General features: G+C 36.0%; 1 protein-coding gene across 1 annotated transcript in view; it reads left to right on the top strand.

The window, feature by feature from the left end:
• The window catches only part of ROBO1 (roundabout guidance receptor 1), a 380,307-nt gene extending 366,975 nt beyond the window's left edge, over positions 1–13,332 (top strand). Inside the window, exons 27-29 of the mRNA XM_061194033.1 lie at positions 3,401–3,709; positions 10,241–10,434; positions 11,683–13,332. Of these exons, the coding sequence (XP_061050016.1) occupies positions 3,401–3,709; positions 10,241–10,434; positions 11,683–11,697 (518 nt within the window). The 3' untranslated portion in view covers positions 11,698–13,332. The remainder of the gene's footprint in view (positions 1–3,400; positions 3,710–10,240; positions 10,435–11,682) is intronic.
• Positions 13,333–14,117: the final 785 nt, after the last annotated feature.

Raw genomic sequence — 14,117 nt, 5'->3', positions numbered from 1 at the left:
GCATTATATTGGTATTTAGACAGTCTTGTATAAAGAATGGTGTTTATATGATTGTATAAAGAAAGAGTCTATACATATATATGAGTTCCATAATCCCATTTGTTAAACCCAATTTTAGCTATTAGGGGTATGAATTGGATGAAAGTACTATTTATCACTTTATGAAATATAGAATTGTTTATACTATGATAATCCCTGATTTGACTCAGGGATTTTACAATACCTAAAAAAGAATTTATTTGGTAATCTGTTTATATTAAGAAATTACACCCACCAGCATTCCCCTCTGTCACTTATCTACAGTGGCAATTATATGCAGGAAGTTAGAACTCTTAAAATTATCATTGGATTCTCTTCTCTTTTTCTACCTGTATTATAGATACAGGTATATCTATATACCTATATAGAGCATCCAGTAATAGATTTTGTCTTGAGAGTTATAGATTCCCAAGGCTTTGTAGGATCTTATGATAGTGGTAATCATCAGCTTTGCGATCCAGTAAGCCCAAACATTTTATGATTTGATGATAGTGGCAGTCATCAGCTTCCTGATAAGCTGTGTTTGCAATCAGTTTGAGTTTGTAGCAAGCAGATAGTGCAGAAATGAGCCTGCAGTCACTCGTTCGCTCTGCTTCCAGGTATGTTCTGAATTAGGCTTTTCTCCTCCTCCCATTGTCAGTCCCAGGCTCAGTCTGAACTTAGAACTGCTCAGCCTTGGGTCTCTTGGCTTTGAGCCGCTCACTACAATCTGTCTTCTAACTCTTTGGTTATTTTTAATAAACAAGCAGCAGATGAGGGAGAATATCATGATAGTACTTTTTTTAAAGTGTTGTTTTAAAAAAATTTGTTAAAGTAGTAAAGGAGGAAAATCAACACTAGTGACGATGGCAATTTATGTTGTAAGACAAAAAAATCTTTTGATTTTCCCAGATTCTTGGGAAAATTAATGCTTTGGGCTGTGCTTTGGCCACCCTTTTAGATAAAAAGTATTGAGGCTGTTTACATGAAAAGGAGAACATGGTGAGCTGTGAGAACTAACAACAACAACAAAATGCAAGTTACAGTCTGACCACTTTTAATAATGGAGTCCTAAGTAAAACAGCTGGTAGTAAGATGGTACCTCAAGCTTTCTGCTTTCAAAAACCAATACAACAAATTCTAATGCCTTAGTTATATAGCACATAAGGTCAAAAGAAAATTAGTTTTTAAAAAATTCGTATCTACTTAAGGAACCAAAGGATTAATTATTTTTTTTAAAAAATACAAGAATGAGAAATACTAGATTAAAACTGATGCTTCCTAGAACCCTTAATTTGCTATTATATTAAGAATTTTCAAGGCACAATTTTAATATTCAAGAGTTTATTATGCTGGTATATGTAAATGATAGTCAGTGGACCATTGCTAATAATAGTAAAATATCTGGAAATAACCTAAATATTCCTCTGTAGGGATTGATATGAATAATGATATATTCATAAAACAGAACATTATACAAACTTTTCATAAAAAGAGGTAACTATATGTACACATATGAAAATGTATACAACTACACAGGTGAAAAAAAGTGCAATCCCTTTTATGTTACTAAGAAAGAAAGACTGTCACATTCTGATGGGCAGACAGCCACTCTACACAATCCCAGAGGCGGCCATTTTACATAGTTCCTAATGTGAATGGTGTTCCCTGGAGTTCTGCAACTTGGCAGCCCTGCTTTAGATGCATAAATAATTTCTGGAATGATCTATAGAAACCTATTCAAACTGATTACCTCTGCACCAATACTGAGGATTTGAAATGAAGGTGGGGAGGTATAAAGGATTGTATTTCCTAGTCTTTATGTACTTTTGAATTTTTACCATGTGAGTGTATATTTTTTGTGGAAAATCTTAATGTTAAGTTTGTAATAACTAAGCATTTAATACATGTTCTGTACATGTTTTAGTTGACTTATTCTATCACATAGACATTTCTTTACAAATATGGAAACATTACCATTTCTAAAGTCATGACTAAAAAAACTACACTGATAATTCCCAAATCTCTATATCTCTGGTTTTGACCTCCCTTGAAATTCAGATTTTATGTACAACAACCTGCTGGACATCTCTATCTGGATACTTCAAAAGCTCCTCCTATCTACTTTTCTAGAATGGAACTCACGTTCTTCCTTTGCAAACCATCTCTTCCTCATCCCTATATTCCTCATCTTCAGAGATGTTTCTCTCATTCATCTGGTCAACTATGGCAAAAATCCTAAAAGTTATCTAATGGATAGTCTTCCCCTACTGTATTCCATTGATCATTAAATAATACTGATTTTTTTTCCTTTTACTTTCTGAAACATATCTACTCTCCATCTGAACAGTCACCAATACAATTCTATCTCCTATCATTACTTACTGAGCTATTAAAATGACTTCTTGGCCTCCTGGATTCAAGACTTTCCTTTTAATCCATCCTCCAGACTACAGCCAGAACAGCCTACAACTAGAATCTATTCATATTCTTCTACTAACTTTCCAGCTATTACTAGGTTATTTATTTCTTTTCCCTGGTGTATATACATAGGAGTCATTTTAAAAAAATAACACCACTTAAAGGAAATGAATTTTCTAGATATCAAATTTTATGCCTACTTTTATCTTTAAGTATGTCTATAATAGAAGTTGAATTATATATAATATCCAATTATATGTAATATATTAATATATAATTATAGATATAGATTAAATTAATTTATATTTATACTAGTGATCATCTAGTGTAAAATCTGTGGGTGCATATACAAAGTGGAGAGATCCCATCAATGAATGGTAGATTGTGAACATGCAATAGAATGAAATAGTAGTATAAACAACACTGAACCAAAAATTAAGAATTTGAGTGCATTAGTCCTGGTTCTGATCATATTTACCTTTAAGATTGGAAAATAACTTAAGATCTATGTGTTTGAGTTTCCCTGTCTACAAAATGAGGAAGGATTCAGGGTGGATTAGGGATGGCAAATAGGTCTCAACTCAAGTGCCAGCCTCAGTCAATTTGAAGTGATTGCCTCAAGCATAAGGGTATCCATCTGGGATCAGCAACATTACGCTGAAATCAATTAGGAAAATCTGCCATGGTTGCAGTAGAGAAAGTTATGGCATATATACCCATGTTAGCCATCCCAAGACCAGATAACCTCTAAGTCCCAGCTCTATGATTCAATATTCCTGTGCTAGATAAAAATGAGAGTACATTAAAATTGTTGGTCAATCTTATTCCTTGGTTGCCTTCAGTTGTTCCAGTTCATTTAAGATATATTATCTCACAGTTGAATATGACTCTAATGGCAATGCTAATGTTGACAATTTTATAAATGGCAAACTTTTACAGTATTTTAAATATTTCTTTTTAGATCTTCCACCTCCTCCTGTGCCACCTCCTGCTATAAAGTCACCCACTGCCCAATCCAAGGCACAGCTAGAGGTACGACCTGTAATGGTGCCAAAACTCCCCTCCATAGAAGCAAGAACAGACAGATCATCAGAGAGAAAAGGAGGCAGTTACAAGGGGAGAGAAGTATTGGATGGAAGACAAGTTGCTGAAATGCGACCAAATCCAGGTGACCCCAGAGAAGCACAGGAACAGCAAAATGATGGGAAAGGACGAGGAAACAAGGCAGCAAAACGAGACCTTCCACCAGCAAAGACTCATCTCATCCAAGGTACTGATTTAGTCAAGCAGCCAATAAATATAGATTGAATATGTTTGCATGGTACTCTGCTAGGTTCTTTAGGATCCTGTGCAAAGGGTGAGATTTAGAAATTTGCTCTCTGTTGGAGGAGACAGGCATGCTCCCAGATAATTTGAATACAGTTAATTCTAATACATGACATATGCAAGTCTTCCTTGGAGAGGTGCCAATTGAGTTGAACTTTAAAGGAAAGCATGATTTCCACAAGTTAAACAGGGAGAAGGGGATATCTGGCAAAGGAAATAAGTGGTGAAAAAATATGAAAGTGGGAAAATGAATGTTTGGTGAATACTTATTTACAGTTTGGCTGGAGAATTAGATACTTGGGGCCAGGGACAAATGGTAAAAGATAAAACTAGAAAGGTGGTTTAGCCTGACTGGGAAGGCAGGGAATACTATTCTGAAGAGTCTGGGATTTATGATATGGGCAGTGATGAGCCAGCCAAAAATCTGATCAAGAAATTACATAATCAGATTTGTGTTTTAAAAAAATAACTGACTGCACTCTACAGTGAAGGAAGAGTCAGGAACTGGGTAGCTGAAAGTATCAGAACATTGCAAAATAATCTAGGTATAAAATATGAAAGCACTGAATTAAAACAGTTATGCAAATTAAAAGGAGAAACAAGCTACATAGGCATTTCAGAGATAGACCTTATAGGACTTGGTGACTAATTGAATGTAAAAAAGTAAAATGAACTAATGGATTAAAAGAAAAGTTACTCAAATGTTAACTAGATGGCTCTCTATGACTAGTGGAACATAATTGTATTAACCAATGTAAAGAAGAATGGGGAAAAGGATGAAAGTCTTGTGGAAAATAACTTCAGTTATGAACAGATTAAGGTACTGACAAGAACACAGGTATGAAGAAAATCAATAAGAACTTAGAGAACTAAGTTTAAAGATCAGGAGAAAGGTTGTAGGTAGAGAGTGGATTTTAGAACCAGCAACACAGAGGTGAAAATTGTTTGAATTACAAAAGCTAAATTATCCGCAGTGATACAGTAGATAATGTTTAATAATCAGTTCTCTGGAAAGAAAACAAAACAAACCTCCAGTTTGTAGCCATTTGCTTACTTCTGTTGTGTACTTACTCCCAAAATGGCTAGTTTCAAGCTACTAATATGAAATCAGTGTATGTGGAGTTGGGAGGAGACGTGTACAGTAAGCTCCTATGAGAACACGTGAGCTCTCTCCAACACATCACAGTCAGAGGTGATTGTATTTAAAGGTTACCCACGGGGAGAGGGAAAGGGGGAGGGGCGGGATAGGGATGGGGAATTAAGAGGTACAGTCTACTATGTATAAAATAAATAAGCTACAAGAATATATTGTACAGCACAGAGAATATAGCCATTACTTTAAATAGAGCCTAATCTATAAAAATATTGAATCACTCCGTTGTACACCTGAAACTAATGTAATGTTATAAATCAACTACACTTCAATAAAAATACATACATACATACATGTTTGGTAGAGGGACATTCTATATAGAAACTGAGGTGAATCCACCCAGTGATATAAAATAATCAAGCTATCCAAGCTAGAAAGAATAGTATCCTAGAAAGAATGGAGATAGAAATTTTAAGATAGGAAGGAATATAAAATGCCACAGAAGTGAAAGGTGGGTGTGAATGGGGGTGAGGGGTGAGAGAATGGGTAGAGGACACATAGATTTTACAAAATGTTTTTTGTGGGTGGTATTTAAAAGAACTGTTTTTAGTGCAGTAGTCAGAATAGAATCCTGCCTGTAGGGGGCTGGAAAGTGAATGGAAGTTGTGGAAGGGGGTGATGAGTATGGGCTCTTTGCAGAAGGTTGGGAAGGAGAAGAGAGGTCGAGGTAGGGTTTGACAGGAAGGCAGAATCTGTGAAAATGTTTTAGGATAGGGTATTTGAACATTATTATAGAATAAGGAGAAGAAACTATTTAGGCAGAAGAGATTCAAGAAAAGGAAGGTGATTGATGAAGGAATCAGGAAAGAATGATGGGGAAATGAATCTTAGAAGGCTGTAAGTGCACTTTAACTACAACTGTACTTTCAAAGCTGTATTTTGGTAAGATTAGACATCAGTCTATTGTTCTATTTACTACGGGCATCTGGTCATTAGCAACTTCCTTTCAATATGGAAGACAGTTTCACTTTGTTCTGTGACAGAAGCCTGAATCCCTCATCCAGGCATGGACTCAGCAGTGAAGTGATGGTAACGCTGTGCATTCCTATGTGACCGCAGAGTACTTGGTGACATCACCACAATCTGAAGTTTGAAAAACTTTGCTTACTTTTATCAGTTAAGCCAAAGGTGATCTGAACTTTTAACTTTGTGTGATTATACTCCAAGTAGTGATTCATAAATTATAAAATTTATGTCTGGCCTGAAAGTGCAGACCAGTTTGCTGCTCACAGGCAACCTTCCTCCAAAGTAAGCTCAATTCTTCAGGAGAAAATTTTACAACTCAGAAAGATCTTGGAGTATGCAGAATTAGAACAAAGAGATGAAATTATTTTTACGTGTCTTTTAATTATCATTTCTGTGCATTGCTATAATTTTAACCTTCATAATTCAATTTATATTATTTATAATAAAAGAGGCTCCCTGATTTACATGTGTAACAAATGGTTATTTTTAATTAAGGAGAGTGGTCTTCTAGACTTCAAGGTCTGATCTTTTTGCAGACATTTACCTCAGTTAGTTCAATTTATTTCTACATATATCAAACATCTACTGTGTTATTAAGCATTGTACTAGTTCTGAGATTTATGTGGAAACATGAACCTTGACCTCAAGGAGCTTATAGTCAGAGAGGGGGACAGGTAATCTATAGATTCACAGGTACACTCATATTCTTTTTTTAACATCTTTATTGGAGTATAATTACTTTAAAATGTTGTGTTAGTTTCTGCTGTATAACAAAGTGAATCAGCTATACGTATACATATATCCCCATATCTCCTCCCTCTTGCGTCTCCCTCCCACCCTCCCTTTCCCACCCTTCTAGGTGGACACAAAGCACCGAGCTGATCTCCCTGTGTTATGCAGCTGCTTCCCACTAGCTATCTGCTTTACATTTGGTAGTGTATATATGTGCATGCCACTCTCTCACTTTGTCCCAGCTTACCCTTCCCCCTCCCCATGTCCTCAAGTCCATTCTCTGCATCTGCATCTTTATTCCTGTCCTGCCCCTAGGTTCTTCAAAACCATTTTTTTTTTTTTTAGATTCCATATATATGTGTTAGCATACAGTATTTATTTTTCTCTTTCTGACTTACTTCACTCTGTATGACAGTATCTAGGTCCATCCACCTCACTACAAATGACTCAATTTCGTTTCTTTTTATGGCTGAGGTATATTCCATTGTATATATGTGCCAGATCTTCTTTATCCAGTCATCTGTCAATGGACACTTAGGTGCTTCCATGTCCTGGCTATTGTAAATAGTGCTGCAATGACCATTGTGGTACATGACTCTTTTTGAATTATGGTTTTCTCAGGCTATATGCCCAGTTAATGTTTATGGTGCTATGATACTTGAGAGTCCAGAGAAGAGAAAATTAGCCCAGTCTTGTGGGAGATGGAATATAAAGAAAGACTTCTTGATCTTTCCTGGTGGAAATGACCCATAAGCTGAGTGTTCAGGATGGGTGGAATTTAGCTTAAGTAAGAAGAGTGGATAGATTGTTCTGGCAGAGAAAGTCAGCATGAAAAGTTGAGGTACATTGAGGAGGCTATAAGAAATTCAGTATTACTAGACATTAAACGTGGTAAAGTGGTAAAAATGAAGCTCTTGCGGTAAACGTAAGCTTAAATCAGAGAGAGCCTGTAGTTACTATAAAAGGAAGGTGGCTGAGTGAAGCCAGTTTAGAGGGAATTAACTCAAGAAGCAGAGACCTGTTAGAAGGTATTTTCAACCCCCAGAAGAGATGTAGAGAATATAAACCAAGCTGTGGGAGCAGGGATGCGTGAGTGGGAAAATTCAAGAAACTTTTTAGAGTTAAAATCATCCTTACATGTTATATAGTTGAATGTGTGGAAAAGATACATTTTAAGGGTTATGGGGAGGTTTGTTGGAAGGGAGGGAAGATCCTGAAATAATTCCAGTTTTCTGTCTTAGGTATCTTAATGATGAGTGATGTCATCATTAGCTATATTAGGGAATACAGAGCAGGAAGAAATCTCAGAGAAGTGGACATGGTGAAGTCAGTGTTCAACATGTGGAGTTTGAGGGACCCTCAAGAGGGAAGTGTTCAACCAGGCAGAGCTCAGGAAATATAAATTAATAACTCATCATGATGAAATAGTTAAGCCACTCGTTCATTCAATCAGCATACTTATTGAAGACCTATTATATGTCAAACTGAGAGTGTATCAGTACACAAAGTAGAGAAAAATATCTGCCCTCATGGCAGCTATATTCTAGAAAAGTTTACAATATGAGAGAATGGATGAAATCACCCAGGGTGAGTGGAGAAAAAGTTTTTTCTGTACACACACGCGTGTGCACGTGTGCACGCTGGACCAAAAGTAGAAACCTGCAGGAAGGGCATCAACACAAGGGCATCTGCATAAGAAGAACCCACAGAAGACTGGCCAGGAAGGAAGGAGGGATAGGAGCTAAGAGAGTAGTCATGTTTAAATTGATAGTGGTTTTCAGATGAAGGGCAGTGAGAAGTCCAGAGACGTAAGGGCTGAAACATGAGTAGCATTTTCAAAGTCAACAGTGAATTTTCTCAGTTTCCTTGTAGTAATGTGGGCATAAGTAGATTTCGGTGGGATACAAAGTGAATGGGAGTTGTGACCACCAATATTGAGTCCAGATTGCTTTTGAAGAAGCTTTGCTAAGCAATCAGTAGATAAAGTATTGATTTATGTAGAGCACAGACTTAGGGGAAAGTTTTTAGCAAAGGAGATATTTTGTCATAAAGTAGTTTGTCAAAAACTAAATTCAGTAGAAAAAGGTGGATGAAACAGGGACTGAAGATGAAGGTCGCAGAGGACCAAGTGCCGTGAAGCTAGGGTGCAGGTGTAGTGGTCCACATGGTCTGTGAAACCCCAGAGAGTCAGAAGTCTGTGTCAGGAATTAAAGTTGTGATGAATAGAACAGGAGGAAGCTATCATCAAGGTGGACTATACAGGCTACATAACTCGACTGCTTGGCCCTCACAAGAGGAGGATATTTTTGTGGAGGAGCAGTGATTTAGAGCTGGTGTTAGTAAGCTAAAGGCAAACCTTCCTCTTTCCACTGCAGGGAACTTCAGTGGAAACTTCAGGGGAAATCAGATTTCATTCAGGCAATGTGGGCCATAGAGGAAGCTTTTAGAGGAGGAAAACAAAAGGGCATGAGGAAGAGGTTTTGTTTTGCTTTGTTTTTAAGTGTTTGGTGTCCAAGGGGTAGAAATGGATAGGCTTTGGAGAGAAGCGAGCAGTGGGAAGATGCATCAATAGATGCAGCACCAAATTTAAAGCAGTATGGAGACAGAAATTCAGGAGACAGCACTTAACTGGAGTGGCTTGTTTATATTTAATTTATTTATTGGCTGCGTTGGGTCTTCGTTGCTACATGCAGGCTTTCCCTCTAGTTGCGGCGAGCAGGGGCTAGTCTTCATTGCGGTGCACGAGCTTCTCTTTGCAGTGGCTTCTCTTGTTGCGGAGCACAGGCTCTAGGCGCGTGGGCTTCAGTAGTTGTGGCACTCGGGCTCAGTAGTTGTGGTTCGCGGGCTCTCGAGCACAGGCTCAGTAGTTGTGGCGCACAGGCTTAGTTGCTCTGCAGCATGTGGGATCTTCCCGAATGAGGGAATGAACCCGTGTCCCCTGCATTGGCAGGCAGATTCTTAACCACTGCGCTACCAGGAAAGTCCCCTGGAGTGGCTTGTTTTTTGAAGCTAGCAATGATGTCAGGCTTTTGAGAGTCAGGGTTTCACAATTTTAAATATGATGTTGAAAGGGTGGTTGGCATCTAGGAAGTGAATCCGGACTTGGCTCTGTTTTGATGATTTGAGAAGACTGAGCTTTTTTTCTATCAATGCCTTATAATTCCTTCATAATTTACATAGGGACATATTACAATGTCTCACTTGTTTTCACATCAACACTAGAAGCTCCTCTGAGTGTAGATACTATTACCACTTTTTTAGAAAAGTTGAAACTAAAGCCTAAAATAATGGGAGATCACATAGTGAAGGATAGAACTGGAAGCCATGTCTGACTCCAGGTTTGGTTTCCGTCTTTTAAGGATGTTGATCTCAAGTGAATTTGAGGTGGACAAGAGCTTATGAGTAGAATCAACCAAAATCCCAACCAGTACTAGGAAAACAGCAAGGTTGTTATTTTCATTTTCAAAAGACATTGCTGCCTTGTTCATTACTGTTATAAAATGTCCTCATTTATTCCTCAGAAACACCAATGTTTCCCCATTCAGAATTATAGACACAAGTGATACATTATACAATGAAATGTACAGTGGTGTTCATATGCACTTATTATATTTCATTACACAGAGGATATTCTACCTTACTGTAGACCTACTTTTCCGACATCAAATAATCCCAGAGATCCTAGTTCTTCAAGCTCAATGTCATCAAGAGGATCAGGAAGCAGACAAAGAGAACAAGCAAATGTAGGTCGAAGAAATATTGCAGAAATGCAAGTTCTTGGAGGATATGAAAGAGAAGATAATAATGAAGAATTAGAGGTATCTATAATTTTTTTCAAGTTTCCCAACATTAGACTAGTTTCTACATCAGTCTCAAAGTTAAAAACATCCATCAGTCTACAGAAATGTTACTATTTCATCACAAACCCTGTCAGTGATGCCAGCAACTGAAATTCTGAGAATTTAATGATTTTTTTGAAATGTGTTCCAAAGTTTTAAATGGTAATAACAGCTTCTTTTTAGGTCTTAGGGTTCATATTTATCTGTAGCTATTCACATAGGAAATATATATGGCAAAAATGTTGTTAGGCTATAAGAACTGTTGATCTAGATAATTATGATTCATAATAGTACAGTAGATAATAAAAACCCAGTAAAGTGACAGAGTTATCAGGTGTGAGTGAGGGTGTTTTGCCTGTGTTATCTGCCACCCTAGTGATCACTGGGGTTAACCAGGATGATCTGGCCAACTATCTTTCATCTTCAGTCTTTTGAAAATGGGAACCTGATACTTGACACTGACCTTCCCAATCTTCTTGAGTCAAAGATACACTCCTTTGTTGGAATCTATGGGTAGTGTTTTAAGATAGAGTTGGCAGTAAATCACATCATATTATAAAATCATCTCCTGTTTTTAAGATTGTGTTTTCATCATTTAATAAAAAAACAAGTTGGGGACAAATTTATCTTCTTACAAATATATTTAATCTCAAGCATATTGTTTAAGTTGAGTGTTAAACTAAAACTTTTTATATTAGAAGATGAAAAATTATAATTAATTATGTCAAATTGAATTTTCTATAATGCCCAATGTATCAATATTTTGATTTTGAGGTTTGGAATAAGAAGGCTTTCCTTTTGCAAATGCTGTTAGAAAAGTTATTTTTTAGGTTTCTGGTTGTTTTTCTTTAGAAGAGCCCTTTTGGGGAAAATAGTCATCATAGACAACCTACTACTTAAAACCAATAAAAACTGAGCTATAATGTTGAGTTGAGGCTGGGGGAGTAAAGAACTTGGCCTCTTCCTTCTCCTCTCACCCTGTGCCACACCTGCCAACACCCAGACACTCTGTGGAACACAGTTTAGTACTTGTTAGAGAACTATTAGATTTGCTATCAAAACCAGCTAAAATTGACAAATTAATATGTTGCCATGAGCACTTTCTAGTGTAGCTAGGGAATGAATGAAGAAACACAAACTATAAGAATAAAAGCATATAAATAAATATGAAATAAGACAATACTCTAAGATTTATTTTAAAATTTAACAAGAACTGATCTTTTACAGGAAACCGAAAGCTGAAGACAACCAGAGAGGCTTGTGAGATCTAATGTGAAAGTTATCACTCAAGATGCCTCGTGTCTGATGACATATGACGCCAGATAAAATGTTCAGTGCAATCAGAGTGTACAAATTGTCGTTTTTATTCCTCTTATTGGAATACCATTTTTTTTTAATTTTATTGGGGTTTTATTGTCGTTGTTTGATCCCTATCCTTACGAAGAACCTCCCTATTCCCCTCGCTGTTGGAACAAATCATTACACCTTGCTTCCAGCAAGGGAAGTATTTGACTTCTTGCTTCAGTCATCAGCCAGCAGGAGAGAACAAAACAGTTCTTTTGCATTTTGCCCCTGAGATGTGGCATTGCACTGCTTATATACCAAGCCAATTTACAGCAAAATATTGATCAAAGATACAAAGTTGACTAATCAACCTCATGTCAAGGGCTCTCAAGATATAATCTTTCTATAACCAACTGCTAATGCAAACTAAAACATAACTTCATTTGAACATGATTTTAAAATCAGTCTTTCATACCACCCTCTGCTGGGAGAAAAAAAAAAATACATAGCAAATGCAGAACAACCACAAACAATTTGAATGGGGTAGAAACATTGTAAATATATACTCTTTGCAACCCCTGGTGGTACTTTATTTTGTCTTCATTTCAATCATTGAAGTATATTCTTATTGGAAATGTACTTTTGGATAAGTAGGGGTAAGCCAGTTGGATCTCTGGTTGTCTAGTCATTGTCATAAGTCAGCCAAGCAAAAACCTTGTTCTATTTTTCAATCAAAAAGCAATTATAAATGCATATTACAAACAAATGGATGTTTTTAATGACCAATTGAATAGGACATCCCTATCTTAACTGGCCTAAATTTCTTCTGGTAGTGTCAGTTCAACTTTCAGAAGTGCCACTTAAGGAAGTTTGATTTTTGTTTTTGTAATGCACTGTTTTTAATCTTTTTTTTTTTTTTTTTGGTTTTAAAAGCACAATCACTAAACTTTATTTGTAAACCATTGTAACTATTAACCTTTTTTGTCTTATTGAAAAAAAAATGTTGAGAAGCGTTTTTAACCTGTTTTGTTAATGCTCTATGTTTGTATTTGGAATATTTGAATGATGACAGATGGTGAAGTAACGTGCATACTTTATTGTGGGCCATGTACGCAGTGGTTCTTACTTTTCCTGGACTTAAAGAAAAAAAGGTTTAAGTTTGTTGTGGCCAATGGTGAAACTTACAAGATTTCCTTATAAGCTCAAATAGAGGCATTACTTGCTTTGAATTGCCAAATGATGCCCTCTGACTGTAGATTTTTATGATCCTTTTTTTGTCATTATATAAATTTCATTGACTTTATAATTGGTGCTATTGAAGAAAAAAAAGTACATTTATTCAAATATAGGTATCAGGCCTGACCCCACTGGAAAACAAAGCCAAACAAAATTGAACCACAAAAAAGAAAAAAAAGCTGGTGTTCACCAAAAACTAAATGTGTTCATTTAGATAATTTGAAATTTACGTAGAAAAGGTGTGCAGTACTAAGGGAACAATCCATGTGATTAATGTTTTCATTATGTTCATGTAAGAAGCCTCTTATTTTTAGCCATAATTTTGCATACTGAAAATCCAATAATCAGAAAAGTAATTTTGTCACATTATTTATTAAAAATGTTCTCAAATACATCATTCTTTCTTGTGTTGATTTCTTTTTTTTTTTGCATTGTGTTATCAAATGTATTCCATTTAATCACAGAGTTGTGCTGTCTTAACATGTCACCACTCTATTATCAAATGCGTAAAAATTCTCTTTTATGAACAGCCAGGTTTTACTTGTAAGGAAAAATTCTCATTTTACTTTTCTGAAATTAAAGATATAAGATGAATCATAAACTAAAAGTTAGTCGTTTAATCAGAGAGTAACTTGTCAATATTAAGAATGTACTAAAATGTTTATGTGTATGAATCTGAATTTCAGTTAACCTATTTCTGAAATAGTCAGGATTCAACTACGATAAATCTGATTTGTAAAGTTTGGACTACTTATATTTTGTCAACAAGAAAATTATGTAAATCCAAAAGGTTTATCAGTAATTATCTGCTTTCTGGTTACAAATTAATGTGAAATTTTGAGAATACAATACCTATCATATACCAGGTTACATATTATTGTTCATTAGATTAAAGTTAGCATATTCAGTTATTCAACTTTGGATGAATGAAGTGGGCATCGTGTCTTGGAAGTTCCAAGAGCAATAGAATTTAGTGAAAGTTTTTTTCCTATGACTTATACATAGCTAAATTTTGTGTTCATCACAGTTTGAAAATATGGAAAAAAATTGAAAACATGGGGATGGTAATTTGAAATTTAATTTTACAAAAATGAAGTAACCACCAGCATCTACCTAGAGATGAACAGGTCCATAGGTCAAGA

Source organism: Eubalaena glacialis, chromosome 6, assembly GCF_028564815.1.
Source record: "Eubalaena glacialis isolate mEubGla1 chromosome 6, mEubGla1.1.hap2.+ XY, whole genome shotgun sequence".
NCBI lineage: Eukaryota > Metazoa > Chordata > Mammalia > Artiodactyla > Balaenidae > Eubalaena > Eubalaena glacialis.
The sequence above is the reverse complement of the archived record's forward strand: the minus strand, read 5'-3'. Positions and strand labels throughout refer to the sequence as shown.